The sequence below is a fragment of the Mus caroli genome, unplaced genomic scaffold, assembly GCF_978045245.1.
Source record: "Mus caroli unplaced genomic scaffold, Mus_caroli_1 scaffold_7, whole genome shotgun sequence".
Classification (NCBI taxonomy): domain Eukaryota; kingdom Metazoa; phylum Chordata; class Mammalia; order Rodentia; family Muridae; genus Mus; species Mus caroli.
This window is the reverse complement of record NW_028227262.1, coordinates 115,825,724-115,847,186: the sequence shown is the minus strand read 5'-3', so window position 1 is coordinate 115,847,186 and position 21,463 is coordinate 115,825,724. Positions and strand designations below refer to the sequence as shown.

At 41.1% G+C, this 21,463-nt stretch overlaps 1 protein-coding gene across 1 annotated transcript in view; it reads left to right on the top strand.

The window, feature by feature from the left end:
* The window catches only part of Exoc4 (exocyst complex component 4), a 735,179-nt gene that overhangs the window by 504,427 nt on the left and 209,289 nt on the right, over positions 1–21,463 (top strand). The window contains exon 11 of the mRNA XM_021164590.3: positions 5,773–5,992. Coding sequence (XP_021020249.1) covers positions 5,773–5,992 — 220 coding nt within the window. The remainder of the gene's footprint in view (positions 1–5,772; positions 5,993–21,463) is intronic.

The window sequence follows — 21,463 nt, the reverse complement described above, 5'->3', positions numbered from 1 at the left end:
AATGAAAGTGTCCATTGTGGGGTTATCTGGACTAATGTTCCTTAACGGATGTTTGATTTAATAATGTGATCATTCCTGTGACAGACCGAGTTTATGCTACTCTGTGGAAGGCATGGGGAAAGTAGTGTGAACAGCCATATTGCCCAAGAGGGAGGCAGAGTGACAGCTGATTTAGAGAAGACCCCATTGACCGGGGCGTGGTGGGGGTAAGGGGTGGAATTCACCTCTTCTTAATTGTTCACTGGATCCTCTAATCTGAACTCTTGACTGAAGGGCACTGTTTGTCAGGCAGATTCCATCCTGGTTTCAAGAACTATGGTTTGAGATCAAAAGATGGCGTTTCTTTGCTCTGTATCTTATTCAGTATATTTCTTCCAAGAGTCTGCTGTGTGCACATGTGGGCTTGTAGGAAGCACTTGATACTTTGCTTCAGGCCACATGGAAGTTTTGGTCATCCTGTACTTTGTTTGTTTGCAAAGGATTCAGCCTTCCTCTAAGTATCAGTGTGTCCTGCTAGCTCTCCCCACCCTCACACTCGCACACGGGGAGCACTACCTACTGTTAGAGCCGCAGCCACACTTACCCAGCACTAGCTGCATGGTGGAACAGTCTTTCTTTCTGTCATTCTAGCCAAAGCAAGCACAGGTCACTCATGTATTTGCATATTTTAATGTTTAAAAAAGTATGCATATTAAGGGATATGTAGCATGATACAGATGTCTAACACAAACTAAACATATAGGATTGCCCTTCACATGTTTACTTTGTTTGTGGTAAAAAATACTTAAAATTGTATTGTGTGCTTTCCATATATACCAGGCATTAACTTTTGTCTCCATCTGTACAGTACATCTCCTGGGTTTATTTCTTGTGTCTAACTGAACTTGGTATCCTTTGATGAACATATTCCCACCACTGTCCTGACTGATAACCACCATTCCTCCCATTTCCTTACTAAAGAAGAGTCTGAGAACAGCCTTTAATTTTTAATTCTCCCATGTTTCATGCTTTCTGCTCAGATCCCTCAAAGCTGTGAGAGCAGATTTGGAAACATGTTGAGTGAATTCCCTCAAGTTAAAATGGCAACATCAACCTAGAGGTGCCGCTGGAGATGGATGTGTATGCTGTAGGGAATGAGTGGTTTCTATTCAAGAGAGATGGCTCACTGAAAGGGATGGGGGCCCTCCACCAGAGCTGGAGGTGGCCATCTCATGGTTTCAGGACATCAAAGACAAACACATCTCCAGAGAAAGAAAATGTGGCTAATTTAAGATTTCTTTCACTCTGAGAACAGGCCTGACTAGCTAAAAGCGTGTGTGTACAGTTGGTAAAGACTTTGAAAGGAAAATGTCAGTACTTATGTTAAGAAAACTCCTTCTAGTCCTTCTAATGGGAGCAAATGGGACCCTAAAGTCTTTCTCGTCTGTTCAGTAGCAGATAGAGGAACAACAGCAGTTTCCTCCGGCCCAAGAGGACCAGAATGCCCTTGGTAGGGTTCCTCTGCAAGTTCGATGGAGTCAGAAACATTGACTGGCTATATGGAATTTGGATGGCTTAAATTGTGGCTGTAACTAACGGGTTTTGTCCCTCACTCCCAGGCCTTCTTCTACTCACCTTCTTTTAAAGATTCACGAGGTTTTCTCTTCCCTGTCTCTGTTGAAATAAGTCTTCTTTCAATTTCTCATTGTTTTCCAGAATCCCTCGAGTCTCTGTTGTCATTGTAATAACCTGAAATATTCACTACCATTTACTTCCACATACACAAAGGCAGGTGGAGGCAGAGGATGGGGCAGGGGAGGTGCACAATCGATGCAATAGCAAGATTATCTGTAGTAAGTGCATTTATTGAGTCAGTTATAGGCTTAGCAACAAAACTTAAGGAATTAAACTTTAAATATGGTCTAATTAGAAAGTAATTTGCAAAGATTAGTCTGTGATATATGTAGGCAATTTAAATTTTTTCTAATTCAATTTTAATCTAGTTAGCTAACCCTTCAGTTTGTAATAAACATTTTTTAAGACTAACTATTGAAAATTTTCATTCCCACTTGTAAGACTTCAACTCATTCCACCTCCTTGAGACACCTGTTGGGGTTCTCATGGCGATACTCCATAATAAAATGAGAATATATAGTTTGCGTAAAGTTCTTATATACTATCAAATGGACATTGACCTTCACTTCCTTTTCATTCTTTTTTTTTAATTGGATATTTTCTTTATTTACATTTAAAATGTTATCCCCTTTCCTGGTTTCCCCCTCGGGAAACCCACTATCCCATCCATCCTCCCCCTGCTTCTATGAGGGTGTTCACCCACCCACCCACTCCTGCCTCCCCGCCCTGGCATTCCCTTACATAGGGGTATCAAGCCTTCCCAGGACCAAGGACCTCTCCTCCCATTAATGTCTAATAAGACCATTCTCTGCTACATATGCTGTTGGAGCCATGGGTAGCTCTGGGGGTACTGGTTGGTTGATATTGTTGTTTCTCCTATGGGGCTACAAACCCCTTCAGCTCTTTCAGTTCTTTCTTTTTTTTTTTTTTTTTTTTTTTTAAGATTTATTTATTATATGTAAGTACACTGTAGCTGTCTTCAGACACTCCAGAAGAGGGCGCCAGATCTCGTTGCAGATGGTTGTGCGCCACCATGTGGTTGCTGGGATTTGAACTCTGGACCTTCAGAAGAACAGTCGGGTGCTCTTACCCACTGAGCCATCTCACCAGCCCCTCAGTTCTTTCTCTAACTCCTCCATTGGACACCCTGTGCTCAGTCCAATGGTTGGCTAGGAGCATCCACCTCTATATTTGTCAGGCACTGACAGAGCCTCTCAGGAGACAGCTATGTCAGGCTCCTGCCAGCAAGCACTTGTTGGCATCCACAACAGTGTCTGGGTTTGGTGATGATACATGGGATGGATCCCCAAGTGGGGCAGTCTCTGGATGATCTTTCTTTCAGTCTCTGCTCCACATTTTGTCTCTGTATCTCCTCTTGTGTGTATTTTGTTCCCCTTTCTAAGAAGAACCAAAGTATCCACACTTTGGTCTTCCTTCTTCTTGAGCTTCATGTGGTCTGTAAATTGTATCTTGGGTATTCTGAGCTTCTGGGCTAATATCCACTTACCAGTGAGTGCATACCATGTGTGTTCTTTTGTGATTGGGTTACCTCATTCAGGATGATATCTCCTTGTCCCATCCATTTGGCTGTGAATTTCATAAATTCATTGATTTAATAGCTGAGTAGTACTCCATTGTGTAAATGTACCACATTTTCTGTATCCATTCTTCTGTTGAGGGGCATCTGGGTTCTTTCCAGCTTCTGGCTATTATAAATAAGGCTGCTATGAACATAGTGGGGCATGTGTCCTTATTACATGTTGGAGCATCTTCTGGATATATGCCCAGGAGAGGTATAGCTGGGTCCTCAGGTAGTACTATGTCCAATTTTCTGAGGAACTGCCAAATTGATTTCCAGAGTGTTTGTACATGCTTGCAATCCCAACAACAATGGAGAAGTGTTCCTCTTAATCCACATCCTCGCCAGCCTCTACTGTCACCTGAGTTTTTGATCTTAGCCATTCTGACTGGGAATTTTCATATCCATATATTTAAAGCCTTTTCATTTGGAGAGCAGACACAGGTACACAGCATTCTGGCATGTACTAGTCTGTTCTTTCATTTTCATCTAATTGATCAACATTAAGGGGATTTTTTGTCCTTAGCTTTTGGAAGTATTTCCCAGGAGTGGTGTTTCTGGGTAGAAAGGAAATCCACGTGTGGTTTTCAGTAATACTGCAACCATGTGCTCTGGGTTGCTTTCCCTTGCATCGGTGCCAGTGGAAGACACCTCCTTCCCCTCCCACACACATCAACACATGGTGTTTTCTCACCTCTGGGATGTGGCCTGTCACATAGGCTCAAAAGTCAGGATGCTGGAGTTCCTTGTGATTGTGTCATTATGAAGTTGCGGTTTTTCCTCCCTCGTGAATTTTGCTTCCTCACCCTCAAGGCTCGAGTCCTCCTTCTGACCACTTCTCTTTAAGGTCTTTGGGGGTTTCTAGACAGCATTTTTCATATAAGTTGAAAATGTGTTTGACCAGTTATATGCTCCTTTTTTTTTTTGTCTTGACTTTCTTTTTCTTCTCCTTTCTGAACATTCATTTTGTTCTTTGTGTAACATTGTGTAATGTACTTTGTGTAACATTGTGGAACTGTAAAAATGGCCATGTAAGGAAACAATGCAAGCTATTCTTAATTAGTTTGTGTTTTCTAGAAAGTTCTGTCAGAACATTAAAAACTCTTACTGTCCCTTGTAAACGTATGTGGAAATTAAAAGCAACAAAACTACAGTCTAAACTATGCTCAGTAGCTGGCATCTTGGAAGTACACTTAAAGTGATTTTAAGATATCCAAATGGACTTGAGTGGTGCTTCTGGCTCTGCATCATGCACTTTGTGCATCTGCATGTGCATCTCTTCTGTGCTTAGCAAACGTTTGTGGTTCTCTGTTTTAGTCAACTGTGAGCGTCTTATCCACCTCTTTCCCTTGCTATCACTGCCTCCAGGAGTTCCCAGCAGTACTTGCTCTGTCTGCTGAACCATCCCTCTTTATCCTTGGCCCTCTTTCCTATCACAGCCAATTTCTGGGTTTATATTGAGAAGTTTTATTTTCGTTACATGTGTTTCTGGATTGGCAGTGTCAAAACTGTGTGGTTGTGTATTTCTTCTATAACATTATTTATATCCAGTTCTCTTTTCACTTCTGGTATCATCTCGTTTAGTTTTCTTCCTGAATTTTATCTGTATTACCCAATTATTTTGGCTATCTGCTTTTTATAAAATTCCATATGGCCTTTTTACTTGGTGACAAGAAGACAACATAACCACAAGCTTTAGTTCTGTATATGAACTAAATAGGCAGCCCACAATGGCCATTTGCAGTAGAATGGAAAGAAGTGATTGTTTACTGGCCACACTGCACAACAGCTATTTATAAGCAGAATTCTGTTAGGATAACATCATAGTTTGGCTTTATGTAGTTACATTGAATAGATGATGTTAACTATATTGTGGTTCTATAAGATTTAAGCTATGTTGTTGGGGGCTGGTATTACTTAACTGAACTATTATAGTAAATGTATATACTACATATATATTAAATTTATATATAATAAACCATTGAAAGCAAGGCTACCTCTACAGAAAATTGAAAACAATAATATATATTCATCTGTGAGTTAAGAACAACTGTTAATGTTCTGATATATATACCATAAATTTTTGAATAAAATAAATAAAACATTAAAAATAAAGTTGAAATTCTCCTTTGTCTTCCAGTTCCTATTCTTTCCCATTCTCAGCCTGCAAACTCGGGATCATTGTAAATGAAAGAGACTCATATTTCTCACAAACTATACATAAGCAATTTCAATGAGAAATGGGCACTATTTGTGAGTCTGCCCTCTAATTTGTCCTATAATTTTGTTTTCTTCTCATCATACTTTTCCTTTGACTCCTATAGTCTAATTTCTTTTGAGAATTAATCAAAGTATTTTGCTACACCCCGCATAGAAATCATGCTTTTCTGTTCCATTCTCTTTCATTTAATTAGTAAAATAACTTATCTTTTAAAAAATTGAAACTTGTATTGAGATGCATTGATGTCCTTGCTGTCTCCATGGAAACAGCCTGAGCCCAAAGATACTAATGTGTGCGATGTCGTATTTATGTTTTTCTGATCTATTTAAACACCTTTTTTTCTCTGTTTGTCTTCCAGATTTATTCAGGAGATTGAGCATGCCCTGGGACTTGGCCCTGCCAAACAGTGTCCTCTTCGAGAGTTTCTCACCGAGTATATCAAGAGCATCTTCCTTAATCAGGTCCTGGCTGAGATCAACAAGGAGATTGAAGGCGTCACCAAAACCTCAGACCCCTTGAAGATCCTAGCTAATGCAGACACCATGAAGGTTCTGGGAGTGCAGAGGCCTCTTCTACAGGTAGTCAGGAAGACCTGCTCTTTCCTAATTGTTTAAAGTGTATTGTGCATGTCTGTTCTTCTGTGTATCATGTGTGTGCCTTTTGCCTGCAGAGGCCACAACAGGGTCTTGAATCTCCTGAAACAAATGATTGTAAGCCATATGAAATGGGTGTTGAGGATCAAGCCTAGGTCCCCTAGAAGACCATCCAGTGTTCTTCATCACTGAACTATCTTCTCCAGCTCCAAAATTACTGTCCTTTCATCACCATTTATGACTTGGGAAGAGTCATAACTTTAGAAAAGAGGAAGAATTACCATTTGGTTCTATATCCAACAGGGCCAACATAAGAGGAAGTAACTTAAGCAGACATACTGAGTCTCACTGACATTCAGACAACTTTTTACTATTTATCTAGAATCTGTCCTTGAAAGAATTGGTTTTTCACTGGTGAATGCATCCCAGAGTAAGACTAGCAAGAATGAAATTAGGTACCCTATGTAACCCCACTTACAGGTGGGAAGTCAGTTCTCTGAACTGTGTTTTTAGGTAGTTCATGTAAATAACTAGACTAGCTCAGAGAATTTAAACCAATAAAGCTGGTGTTAAAATGCAGATCATTTATTCAAGTAGTAATTTTGTTCATACTGAACATTTTACTTAAAGATATGATGTCTGGGCCATAAAAATTATCTGACAATAGATATTTTTATTTCATAGGCCTGTGGTATACATTTTATATACATTTCGTTTATGGAATGATAATAAATAGAAAATGAAAGCAAGTCATGAGTTTGAGTTGTGGATATATTTTGACAGTAACATTAATCTTGCTTCAAAAAGAACAGTGATCAAGGTGTGGTAAATCACACCATTGATTCCAGCAGAGGCAGGTGAATCTCTGTAATTTTGAGGCCATCCTGATCCACACAGTGAGTTTCAGACCAGCCCAGGGTTACATAGTGAGACTCTTTGTCTCAAGAAAAGAACAGAGAACAAACACATTGTTCCATAAATTACACCATATGAGGAGCTCAGGGTAAAGAAGGTTTACGCTCTTCAGCAATGCTATACACGGAGCGGTCATACTTGCTTCAGTCGTCTCTTTGGCTGTGCTACCTAGCTAGGTAAAGTCTGTGCATTAGAATTAGGAGGCATGCTAGAACTTTCTCAAGGGTTGTCTAATTATAATCAAATTCTGTGATAATAGATAAGGGGAGTTGTTGGTGTGCACTGTCTGTCATGTTAGACATGCTCTTGGTGAGTGCGGAGAGGGGGAGGGGTGTCACAGCTGTGTGTCCACTGTTCCCTCTCCCTTCTAGATTGCTGTGCCACTAATAAGACATGAATCTCAATGAATGTCTCATGTCAACTGGAAGGTTTTTTTTCTCAAACTGCTACCTATCCAGGTCCTTTGTTCCAATTCTTCCCTCCCCTTTCCCCATGTATGCTGAGGCCAACCCTTATGGGCTGTGCCACTATGGCCATCTTACCAAGTGGGTTCTACTGGGAGGGAGCAGCAGCAGGAAAGAGAAGGTTGGAGAAGAAGGAGGCTGAGTAGCTCCTTTCTCGTACTTTGGGCGATGAAGCTTCATCAATAGCTGTAGCTCAACTCTGTCTGGGCTCTGAGCACAGTTTCTCCTCCTCGCACCTTGCCTTCTGCTATTACTAGTCTCTGATTCCTCACCATCCCTAGCACCTTGTCTCAACACTGACCATACGTCTGTGAGTTAGTTCTTTGTTAATGTTCCTTCATTTGAACTAAAGACTCGCCTTATTAAACATGGCCATTTTCAGCTTAAATAGCAAATGCATGTTGAGTCTCATAACCACATACTGCGCTGTGTACACTGCCAGATAAATGTCACCTCCGGGAAGTCCATGATGCACCTGTCAGATCATAGTCAAACTTGTCACCCACCATTTTGTATTAGTAACTGTGTCTTTTGTCCTTAAAACCAATTATTCCAGTCTGAGTGAGGTCAGAACTCTACTTGACCTGTTTTCCTTCTGACCTCTCACACAAGTGAGGAAATCTTAAGACCAAAGCCATTCTAGCTATTAACCTCCAAGTTCATACTCAGAGCTAAGATACTGCCTTTGGTATATGGTTATGGTCTTACCTCCTTTTGTACATCAAAACTGCATATTTTTGGAGATGCAAAGTAGTGATGAAATGGTTATTAAATCTGTCTTCTGTTCTCTGAAAAATGAGGTTTCCATCCTGAAAAATTCTCTTTCTTTATAGCAATTGCAAAATTCTTCTAACATGATTGCCCATACTAAAATGTTTGTTTCTTAAGGGTATCCTCATGTCTACTGGTTAATTGTATTTCTAATTAAATGTAAGTGTAGTTAAATATGGGAAAATGTGTTAAGTAGGTCTAAAACATACTAACCAAGAGTGTGAGACATATTAGTAAGGGAGTCAGGAGCAATACATGAGAGACACAGGTGGGCAAAGTTCTCAGTTACATGAAGCGTAAAGAAGTCCCTCTGCGGTGCTGTTCTCGGGGCGTAGCACAGAGGAGAGCATGTGGTCTTCCCCTGAGGCAGCTTCCATGTCACTGGTCATCAGCCCAGTTGGGTTTTCCCGGGAGAAGGATGGACAGCAGTCTCATCACGGCTTTCATGCATTTGTGGACAGGCAAGTGAAGTGCGTGCTCCTCTGGGAGGAGAAACATGGCATCGGAGCAGCCCAGGCACCATCTCATGAGGAGACACATCTGGGGTGCTGAGATGCACTGGCACTGGTGACTTTACTTTTCATGGTCATTCCATGGAGGGAAGAAAGGACGTCAGTAGGAAAGAATCAAGCTCCATTTTGGGGGTGAAATATTGTGCTAGATGTGGCCCTCAAATGGCATAACCCAGCAGGATGAGCAGGCATGACAAAAGTAATATCGCGCATCATTGCAGCCAGCACATTAGCCGTGTTGACTAGGAGCCAGCCCTCTACCAAGTGCTTTCTGTTCACTGGCTTATATGTGCTTTGGTTGTATGGCAGGAACTTCTTCGATGATCTTATGATAATGACATGGGAAACAATGGAATTAAATTACCTACCCCGAGTCCTCTGGCTAGCAAAGGGAAGAGTGGTCCTGGGCCCTGTGTTCTACAACAGCTTCCAAATCATAGTCTGAGGACTATGGTTGTCTGCAAGCTACCTATCTCTGTGCCATCAGACACAGGTTTGAGAATGAACATTTAGACACTTTGATTGTTCTTAGCCCTTTGACACTGTCTGGGAATCTAATGAATTAGGACTTATATCATATATATTTCTAGGTTTTGAATTTCTTTTTCTAGTAACTCATTCTTATTGTATCTTGTGAAAGTGTATATTCACAACAGATTGTGGGGATACTGGGCTGTTGCCATAGTTAGAGGAACATTGCTCCAAATCCTTTACTGTCCCACACTGCCTCCCAGAGAGTGAAGGAAAGGACCATCTGCCTTAGCTCTAAAGCACTTACAGCAGACAGAGAGCTTGGATAGTTGTTACCATTGCTTCTCTTCTGGTTCCAGAATAGACTTAGAATAACTAGGATATTTAATAATATTTATAAAAATGGCATTTGCACATGTGGTAGACACACAGGCCTTGGTGCATGTGTCGAGATCAGATGACAACTTGCCAAGTTCCTTCTCTCCTTCCAACATGTGAGCTGTGAAGATCAAATCCAGGTCATTGGCTGGTCCTCAAATTCAGTATTTAATAAATGGATGAACAAATGGGTAGATGTAAATAATGCTTTCATTACTGCAAAGACATATGTCCTTAATGGTACAAAATCCCTAATCTTGAGTTTCAAAACCAACATATTGCTAAATTAAAATGCTCTGATGTTCCGATGTAAGGGCAGGATTAGGTTTGACTCATCTAGCCTTCTAAGAGTTTGACACTATTTTTCCTGCAAAAAATGGCCTCAACTCTTGCAATGCTAAGCCTGTTGATTGGAGTTAAACTAAGGAGGTCTCGTAGGGAAAATTCCTCATTTTTCCTAAGCCATATTATGGCTGTATAGTTTTGAGGCTTCACGATCATCGTGCTGGACATGGAATTTGAGGCTCGTTTATTTGAGGACATTGAGGTGATCCAGAGATTTCTATTCTATAGAATAGACATGAGGGAAGAGGTCAAACTCTGGTTCAATTTTAGTTCTCTTATGTATTGTTGTTTGCTAATGTAGATGTTCTTTGATGTTTGCTTGTTTGTTTTTTAACTGACAGTAACAATATTTCATATTTCTTATTCTTACCTATGAATGCTGAATGGGAGGGCACCATCCGATCAGAGATCCAAAGACATCTCCTCTCCCATCACACTGCTATATCTTTGCCTTTATTAGTAGCTAAAGAGCTATCTGTAGGCATCAGACCTCTGACTTAGACTGCACTTGTATGATGTCACCATCTGAGTGTCTGTGTATTTGTGTTTGAAAATCAGTGCCCTAGACTCGTGCAGCTCACCTGGGAACTTGTGAGAACCAGACTCCCAAACTTTATACCAGGGTTGAAGTAGCCCTGCACATGACTTTAATATAATCTAAGGTTGAAGAAGCAACTTTCAGTGTCGCCATGCCCAGCCTTAGGGTGAGGTGTTTCCAGACCTAATGCTGTGTGTGCTTATGTGGTGAGCAACCATAGTCATGTTAAGGAAATATTCTACATTGTTTCATGCTGACCCAGACATTGAAAAAAAAAACAAACCACTATTTCCCACAGTGGCAAAAGCTTTTTCCTAGTCTAGCACATTTCCAAATTTTACAGCGTGCTTTCCCAGGACAGGAGCCCACGTTTTCTGACTCAGGAAGGGCAATATGAGACAGAAGCAGCTTCTCCAGCTGAGGCTCAGGCTCAAATTCCCTATCACTGGAGGAACAAACATAAGCTGTGTGAGTAACACAGTAAGCCATCTTGAACATTTAAAGCATATTATATTTTCCTCACTGCCCCAGCATTTGCCAGAGTCACTTCTGAAAAGTTAAATAGCTACAGTCTGCCTGCAAACAGCAAACTCTCACCTCCTCCTCAGCCAGCCACACTTCCCACTCCCACCTGCTGGCTTAGAGCAGTGATTCTCAGGAACATGACCCATCCAAGTCACCCAGGAAGATTCCTAAAAGTACCCCTGCCCACACGCCATCAGTTGGCCAGGCGTGAGGGACTCCCTGCAAGATGCCCAGATGATCTCAGCATTCATCCAGGATCAGCACCACTTCTCTGAAGATTGCTGCTGCTTATAATCAGTGATTTCCCTGAGAGGGAGAACCTGGTTATTGCTGAGGCATTTACTCTAGTCAAGTCTGTAATAGAGTGCTCAACTTTATATTGGGAACCAAGCTTTATACATAAGCTCTGAAATCGCATACAAATGAATTCCAGCCATATCACTTAATAGCTTCTTTACTGTGACCAAATTATTTAGCCTCTCGATACCTATTTCTTTCCTGGAAAATAGAAATTATAATTTTGGGGGCCTAGGAACATAATAATGGTTAAGTGGGATAATGACTGTAAAACATACTCCACCTCCTTCCTCATACCACATGAGACTAGTCTCAGCACTGAGCACTCTAAGTCAGTTCCTGTCTGCTCCGTAGCTCTCCCTTCTATGGCTTTCTGACCTCTGTCACTGCTCTTTCACATCCTGCTATCTCCCACTGGATCTTCAGGCTGCTTTCCTTTTCCCACCAACCTGCATTCACTCTAACACACACCCAGTGACTTTGCTAGTGCCCCTATACCCTAGCCTGACAGCAGGCAAGAGCAGCTGCTGTAGCTCCACCGTGTCCTGTTCCCGGAACCCCTCTGCTGGCTGGAGATCAGTAGCAGCATGTGGTGCTCATAGCTCTGAGAGTCAGTGGATTTGTTTCCTAGGGCCACAAAAGCAGGGTAACACAACAATGGCTTGAAACAAAAGAAGCCAATTCTGTGGGGCCAGCAAGATAGCTAGGAAAGTAAGGGTATTTGCTACCAAAACTGATGACACCAGAGTTCAGTCTCTAGAACCCAAGGGGAAAAAGTGACTCCTGCAAGTTGTCCTTGGGCTTCTATACAAGCACTGTACTATACATATGTGTGTACATGTGCAAATACACAGTAAACAGACAGACAAACAAATCAATAAATATTTGAAAACTTTAAATAGTTTACTCCATCACTGTTATAGGTATCAGAATCTGCAATTCTTCCAAGGCTCTAGAGGGGACCCTTTCTGGAGGATATTGCTGTTCTTGTTCAAGAAACAACTCTGGTTTCTTGAACCAGAGTTCCTTAGCATAACCTTTCCCTGTCCCTGTCATTTGTCTGACTCCCATAAGGACACTTTCAGTAGATTTAAGGCCATCCTAATCTTGTATATTTCTATCCCAAGTTTTAATTTCATCTGCAAAGAACCTGTTTTCAAGTTAGGTCACGTTATGACGTTCCGTGTAGATGTGGGCTGAGAGGTACACAACTCAGTCCTCTACCTAGCCATGGGAATCAGTGAGGAAGTATTGCTGTTAAAGCAAATACCCAGGATGGTCTGAATTGTAGGAGGCTACAGGGTTACAAGTGAACATTACTGATAGGTGGATAGGTGCAGGAATCCCAGTCAAGCCATGGTAGATACGGCTGCTTTCAGTATAATTATTTGCTGGAGATAATTACACTGATGCCCAAACGTATTACCTTCCCAGATAGAGCAGAACGCTGCCAGTAACCGTTTCTGTTTTCCCAGGGAGTTATGGAGAGCAGCAACAGCATATTGTTTCATCAGATGAGATCGTGTTACTACTATGAAGAATGTTGCCTTGGAGTGGCATTTGATCACAGCCAGTGTTGCCGTTCACTACTCCACTCTCTGGTACAGGAGATGCAGCTTTATTAGTGTAAATAGATTAGCTCCATTTAAGGTCTGCTGGAAGTCATCATGAAAATCATTAAGTTGAAAAGAGGCCTGATCAATTGGTCCCCCACCCCCAAGCTCTTAGAGATGGCTCTAATGTCCTCACCAAAAAAAACAAAAAAACCTAGGGTTTAAAACACAAAGCATTTTGGAATCCAATCTCATTCTTTGGTGTGCATCTGTACCTAAAGAAACAAACCACTTACACTTTTTGTTTTCTTTGGGTTTTATTCCCAATAATTTATTTATTCACAAACAGTGATGCTTGGCCTTTTCACAACAAGTAGAAGCCTCAATTAAGCAACTTTTTGTGGCGATTTTGACTTTATCCAGAGAGTCTGGGTACCAGGAGTCCCTGTGTTCTTGTCTTTGGATTGTTACCTCACCTGTTTGCTGCCAGCATACTTACCTGAGCAATTCAAACCTTTTTTTACTAATGGGGACTTGCAATCTCCTTGCCTTTACCTGGGTTCCCATTTCATTTTTAATCCAGTTATGCTTTTTGTATAGTGTTACCCCTATTGCTGGCTTAGATATCTCTTTTTAAAATTAATTTTATTTGTAATTCATTTTTTACACTTCATATTCCATTCCCTGCCCCTCCCCTCCCACCCTCCAACTGTTCCACATCCCACACCTCCTCCCCACCACACCCTGTCTCCACATGGATGCCCTCACCCTCCACCCCATCTGACCTCTAAACTCCCTGGGGCCTCCAGTCTCTTGAGGGTTAGGTGCATCATCTCTGAATGAACACAGACCCGGAAGTCCTCTACTGTATGTGTGTTGGGGGCCTCATATCAGCTGGTATATGCTGTCTGTTTGGTGGTCCAGTATTTGAAAGATCTTGGGGCTCCAGATTAATTAAGACTGCTGGTCCTCCTATAGGATCACCCTTCTCCTCAAATTCTCTCAGCCTTCCCTAATTCAACAGGGGTCAGCTGCTTCTGTCCATTGGTTGGGTGCACATATCAGCAGCATCTGACTCTTTGAGCTGCTTGGTGGGTCTTTCAGAGGGCAGTCATGATAGGTCCCTGTATATCATTTCTGCTGATTCTTCAGGTCTCTCTTTGTAAGTAATTATTATTAAGTTTCCTTGTGGTAAGGTGGTGACAGCCTAAAATGCATGAGTCTGGTGTCACCAATGAGAAAGAGTTTCAGGGACACCTGCCCAGGGGTCCCTCTCCTCATCTACAGGATGAGAAGGACACTGGCCCAAGCTACCATTAGACAAGGAGGGAAGTATCATGGGCATGATGTGTCCAACAGGGCTTGAGGAAGTCTCCACATACTGAGACATTTCACAACAGCAATCATTGCTTCACTTACATAGTCCCTTCATTCTGATAAGCATGGAGGAGACTGGTTCTTAGCCAGGTCCTGTAGAAATAGGCCCTATTAAAGGAAAAGTGTCATTTATTGTGCTGGTTGCTTTTCTCATCTCTGTTACTAATCAACTGAAGGAGGAAGACGTTTAGGTGAGAAGGACATATTTTAGCTCCTGACTTCAGAGTCCATCATGGTGAGGAAGGCAGAAATAGGCTGCTGCCCACATAGTGCTGGCATTCACGAAACAAGACAAGAGTCAGGGCCTGCCTGTCACCCTCAAATCTAGCCCCTGTATCCCTATGTCGTCTAGCAGCAGGGCTCCATGTCAGAAAGGTTTCATTAAACTCATGGAACAGTACTGCCAGCTGGGGCGTTTCCATTCAGACACATCACTAGCACCTCCAGCGCTGTTTCATACATTGTTAAACCATCAACTTGAGAACGTGAGAACCAATAAACTATTTTTGAATAATTTATGAAAATATTTTAAGCACCTAAAAGCTAAAAGCAAGTCCCTTGAACATCCACATTCTCCACAGCCAAAATTCTACCATTATCCTTCTCCCATATTGGTTTTATAGCATACATGAGCCTGCACATTCCAATTACCCTTCAGCTAATCTATCAGTGCAGCTCTAACTCGTGACTGTTGACATGGTGTTACTCAGAGAACATTAAAAATGGGAATGTGGAGCCGGGTGTGGTGGCACACGCCTTTAATCCCAGCACTCAGGAGGCAGAGGCAGGCGAATTTCTGAGTTCGAGGCCAGCCTGGTCTACAAAGTGAGTTCCAGGACAGCCAGGGCTATACAGAGAAACCCTGTCTCGAAAAACCAAAAAAATAAAAAAATAAAAATGGGAATGTGTGGGTGCCAGAGTGAGTGAGAGCATCACTGCTTTCTTTGAAGCCCTCACTTGTTGGAAGCACCAGTCTAAAAGGTACCTTTAAATATTGTCATGAAACATGAAATTGGCCAGTTCACATTAGTTTGAAGGTAGGCCCTTTATGAATATTATATGATAAAGGAACTTGTTTTCATCTGCATTAATTCAGGTGGCTATGATTTGAGTGAGAAACGGTTTTATACACAGGCAGACCACACTCACTCTGTGAGCAACTATGTATGCCTGTCTTAAAGGTTTGGTCTCATCTCTGAAGGATAAAAGATTACATTCTGGATTGCTTGTTTGTTTGTTTGCTTGTTTGTTTGTTTTAGTGACGTTTTTGGTTAATGGGTCTTTAGAAATCCTCCTGCAAAATGAAAAAATAATAGTTATATTTAAACTAATTTCTATAGAGTATAGATAGTAATGCAAAGAGGCTAGAAATAAACATTTATTAGGGTTTTTTCCTTTTGTCTCACCAAAAAAAAAAAGTATAATTACCCCTATATGTATTTTATAGGGATCCTTAGTTATTTCAAATTTTTATTTTAGGAGACCCATCTCATAGGTTATAGGCTCATTTAAAAATAAAATAATAAAATTCAAAGCAGCAAGCTAGCAGCTTTCATCATGACAGGGCCTGCATGGGAAGTAATTACGGCTGCCTTTGCCTGAAATATATTTGACTTTATGTGCTAACAAAGGCATCTTCAGATTTATTTCTTTTCCTTAAATGTTAGAGAAGGGGAAGGGCATCTGAGAAAAAGAAACTGGGAAGAAAGCAAGCTGGCTCAACAGCCCAAGCAAATGATAGCTATCATTCTCAGGAGGGAATTGCTGATCTGGCAAGATTCCTGGTAGCAGCCAGATGAGTAGAGACAGAGAACTGCTGTACTTAGGGAATTTTCGAGGTTCTTATCCTAAGTAATGTTTGTCCTGTCTGTATGTTGCCACTCTGGCTTAGGGACATTCTAGTGAGAAAGTGAAGACAAACAAGACTATCTCCACTTGAAAGTTAAATGGCCCTTTAAAGATTAACCGTTCAAGGAAAGCAGCTGGTCTTCTTCGTGCTTTTCAAGGTTCCTACTCAACTTGTCTGTACATAATATTGGTGTGAGCATCTACAGTGGGCTGGGGAAATCTGGTCCATTGCCTGTGACAAGAATGACAGAATTCAGTTGAGTAATTCCCCTGTGTTAAAAGGCTATTGAAACTAAATGTCAATATTTATTAAATCCTTGCTCTGTGCCAAACTTATGGTCTCATCTCTGAGTGTCTTGGGACAGATGGAGAGGGAGTACCAGTTGTGATGGTTTAGAAGCCAGGCACTGCACAGGGTGAAGAGAGGCACTGGGGGCCTTAAGAATCAAGAGAAATGTTGGGTAAGAAGGATTCTGCATTGTTGTTGGATGTGTGTATATGGAGAAGACAGGAGAAAGTATCCTGAAAAGGGGACACAAGATTCTCAGTGATCTGAAAGGATAAAGTAACTATGCAGAAGTGGAAGGAGAATGAGAAACAAGGTTAGACACAGCACCCCAGAGGCCATCTTGGGACCAGCTTCCTGTTGACATTTGACAGGGAAACTGAAAGGCTTTAGGGAATGCAGATCCTCAAGGGCAAGCCCTTTGAAGAAGACTGTGACTTTAAGTCAGAGACCTGGCATCACAGAGGCAGCTGAAGTAGGGACCTCGTCACACTGAGCTAGACTGTCTCCTGTGAATGTTTTGTTTGCTCGAGACTGAAGCTTGGAACAAGGGCCTCAGAACTGCCTAAGATAGGTGAACCCAGGCTTAGTGTTTGAGGTTACTCCTTTGATGGATTGCCGTAATTGGCCAAACAAACTCAACAAACTGATTTCCTGGAATATACATTACAGGTTTTCATTCCTTTGCCACAAAGGCCTCACAGGCCAGAGCTCCTCATCACCTCTGCCCACAGGAGCCACCATCAGCCAGGGCACATCCGAGTTGCTAAAAGATTAAGCTGTATATTTCTCATTCAATTTCTCATTCGTTCTTTTTAGACCCACACAAGCTCTGTCAGTTGGAAATCCTGCCCTGGGGAATAGACAACCCATACCTAGCTCATTAACAAGTTATCTACGTCATTGTGTCCTTTTTAGACTGTGAATATTAGGAATAAAGTCTTTTGAGAAGAAAAAAATCATCTCAGCTTCTATTTGGTTTCTCTTTCTTTTTCTTCCCCACCTCAATCTTCTTTTACCCCTCATGGTTACAGCTATTCCCATGATGGATGGCCCTATCTGTGGAGTCCAGAATACCGTGGGTATTCACTTGCAAATATGTACAAATTCAAATTCAGATAACTGCACTTAAATGAGCCGTTCCCTACCTCCGCTCATTGGGTGGACCCAGCACTTCTCTCTGCCTGATTTCCACTATAAGAGCTTAATTGCTTTCCCCCTTTTATTCCAAGAGGCATTTCTGAATTGGTTGTCCTCTTGGCTATTTCAAGGTCAAGGTTGCCTATCAGGTACTTGCAGAAATGCTTTGGTGAATTTGTTTGCTGTGTTTCTATGGCTTTCAAAGCTGTACCAGGGCAAGCAACCTGAACAGAGTAAGGGCTGAACTGTGCTAATTTCTTTCCATTTCCCAACCAAAGTTGCTCTTTTCTTTCATCCTTTCCAATTCTGCCATAGACCAGTAGAAATTTTTAGCACATAGTAGGGTCACACTGAATGAATAAATGGAATTGCCAGCAGTGTTGTCAAAAGATGTACAAAAGCAAACTCACATTATTTTTCAAGTGAGACACCATTATATTTTAAAATAAATTTTCTTTCTGAAATTTTCCTCACAGAAAAGATGTAAGGACAGTGCAGGTCTCCTGAGGTTTCTTGCTGTCCATAACCATGGCAGTTTAATTTTTATTTTTTGATGTTTTATTTCTTTTTATTATTTTTTTTTCAATTTTTATGTAAGTATATATTAGTACACTAAGCATGTTCCCCCTGAAACCTCCTTCCCCAGCCTTTTCTTGTCCCCCTGATGGTGTCCTTTGTTCCCTTGGACACTTCTTTCACGTCTTATGTGCATACATGATAATGTATAGCGTATAAAATCTAAGAGCTGCAAGTGAGAATATATGCAATGCTTGACTTTCTGAGACTGGCTTATGTCACTCTAATGTGATTATCTCCAGTTGCATCCATTTCCCCACCAATGGCACTCATCTTTATGGCTGGAAACATTCCTTTGTGCATATACACCACACGTTTATAAATCCATTCCTCTGTTGCTGACCCCTACTTTGTTCCATCACTTAGCGGTTACTGCAGTGACTGTTGATGTACAAGTGTCTCAGTGCTATGTTGATTGCACAGTATGTAAATGCACAGAAGTGGTGTATGTATACTTCACGTGGTGATGGTGAAGTATCTTGTAGACTCTCCTACAAAGTGTGCTTGCTGGTTGTTTCTCCTGACTTCATGAGAATTGTGTGGTTTTGGACATCTCAGATCTTCTGATGGGACCCATCACTATTGATGTGAAACCATGACTGCTGGTCTGAGACCCTGAGTGCCTGTCAGGGTCTTTTGCTACCACGTTATCATCCCCAACCCAGTTTTGTCATACTTCATACACTATCCTGAGTCCCCATGGTATCCTGTTTAAAAAGCAACCATTACATGCATTGGCATTTAATCTTTGTGTTGCAAAGTTTTGTATGTATGACAAACGCATAGTATCCCGTGCCTACCATTTTGAAAGGACCAAGGCAATTCGAGTGACAATAATGGTAGGGGGCAAAGTGAGCACAGGAAAGCCATCCTTACCAACCGAGCAAGAGATTCACTAGCAGAAGATATCAAAGATTTGATATGTAGCATGTAAATAAGCTAAAGATTTTATTTTTCATGAGCAAAATTTTTAAAATAAGTTGTAATTTATAAAACCATTGTTTAGTTGTTGAGAATTGTCTTAATCAGTCACTGTGTTGCTATTTTTTAATCTTGTATGAGTGAATATAAAGCTTATATATTTGCTTAAAATGCATTTAAATTATTTAAATGATTAGTTATATATTTATAATGCCTACTTTTCTGCAGAAAATCTGATTGTTTCTTAAAAATCATTATAAGTGACTGACTTGAGCTATTTTTCTTTTTTTCTCAACTAGTTAAATCTAGATGGAAAGTAAGCTAATTGGCTCGTGGAACTATTGACTAGATTTACCTCATGAGTATTAACCAAAGCAGATCTTGTGCCTGTGAAGAAACAATCAATTTCCCTATAGCAGCTTAGCAAATGCAGATGCTTCAAGCAATAGCAAAAAGAAAGGGGAGCGGCTATTTTGATCGGTTTCTTCTTTCTTTTATGACCTGGACTTAAGAGTCACAGGCAGACTTACCTCTATGGTAGAAATATAATAGATCAGACAGGCACTATTGTGACCTCAAGCATATACATGAGACAAGTCATTTACTTTTATAAGTATATAATATATAACATTGTCTAAAATAGTTTTTATATAATTAATTTGAATTATGAGTTTTCCCAGTACAATTTGGTGTATGCTTACATAAAGATTTGACTTTAATAGAACTTTTGAGGCTGGCATGTGCCTTAGAAAATAATCCATCTGCATCCCTTGAGCCAGGCCCCACATATGAGCCTTGTCTCAAGTGACATCTAGAAATGACGGCTATAACAGAGGCTCTGGGTCCCCTCCTTCTGGCTTGCTCTCTGTATTCTGCTTGTGGTATTCGTTTAAAATGTTGCTTTGGTTAGTTGAGTGATTTACTTTCCGTGGAGTTTAATAGTACTTGGACTTTTTTGTTTCTCCATTAGTTAATTAATTTGTTTATCCATTTTACATCCTGATCTCTCTCTCTCTCTCTCTCTCTCTCACACACACACACACACACACACACACACACACACACACACACACACGCCTCCCAGTCCTCCTCTCACATAGCCCCTCCCCCCGCACTTGGACTTTTACTGTAAGAACGGTATTTTGTTCTTTTGAACTGCAGAGAAGTGGCATCCTTAACTACCATTCTTACAGAATGACTTTGCCTTTTGATCCTTTCGCTAGGCAGAGCACGTTTCACTCCACAACCAAATAACAAGCATCCCTCTCCTAATTTGTGGTTTTCAAATTTCTGCAGTGTTTTTTTTTTTTTTTCTCCTTGCTGTCCAGAATGCTGTCTGAAAAGTCACAATGATTTAAATAATTGATGGCTACTTTATGAAATTGTCAGCCTGGGTCCATCCTCCTGCCTCCCCCAACCACAAGTCCTCTAGCAGTTAATCCTTTTATGTTGTATGCGTTTTTTCTTCCTGGTTTCATTTAGATAATTATATTATTCACCCTGAAATATAATTGTCGTTATACTGTGGGGGAGGAGGGGGCGGAGTAGGGTGGGAGCTGCCTGCTGTTGGCATCTGCAGGTTATAAAATGTCTGTTACACTCTAGCCTCTAATTTCTTTGCCATCCCACCTTTTAAAGATTTAATTATACCTGTGTAAAAGCATAATTTGAAATGTGACTTCTGATTCTTTTAAAAGATAAAAGAGAGATTAATTCATTGTTAAACATGAGCAGGCATAGTACAATAGAAGAAACTTTTAGACTGAATTTCAGAGATTTGCAGTACATTGAGTAAACAATTTGTGAATGCCTACTGTGTGCCAAGACTTGGCAAATGCAAACCATAGAGAAGATAGAAAGGCATTTGTCCTCTGGGCATGTGCTTCCTGGCGATCAGCTGCCCACATGTGGCATGGCATGAAGCAGTGTGCGTGACATCTCTGTGCCTCAACATCTTGTCCTCACACAAGTGCTGGTCTAGGTGCCCTCCCACCTGTGACATCTCAGGAGATCATGAAGCGGTGGCCATCATTCTTCTTTGTCAGATTTGGTTGGAAGAGTAAAGCGCTATAAAAGGTATAAATTTGCTAAGACCGAAGGTGGATCACCATGTCTGAAATCAAAGACTGTCCAGTCGGAAAGCACTCAGACAAATGACCCCTATTTCCAGAATATACTTCCTACAGACTATGTCCCATAGCCCAAAGCAGGATGAGTTTGAGGTCAGAAAATTGCATTGCCTGAGCAAGTGCCAGTTGTTATCAGAGTAGAAATAACTCTGTGTGTCAAATTATTGCATGGCGCCAATTTCACTAGCTTGCAAAGCTATTTTTCCAGTCAGAATTGTGGTTCTAGTGTATGCTTTCACAAGTCTAACCTTCTGTCCATTGGTTAGAATGGAAGATCATAAGCTGTTTTTTTTCCCTTGACATATTTATTGTTCATGTCTCTTTGTGAGTATTTGAATTGTATGTGGTCAGACTTAACCAACTCAAAAGCAGAAACTAAAGATGTTAAATGTAAACACAGTGGCAGAGCA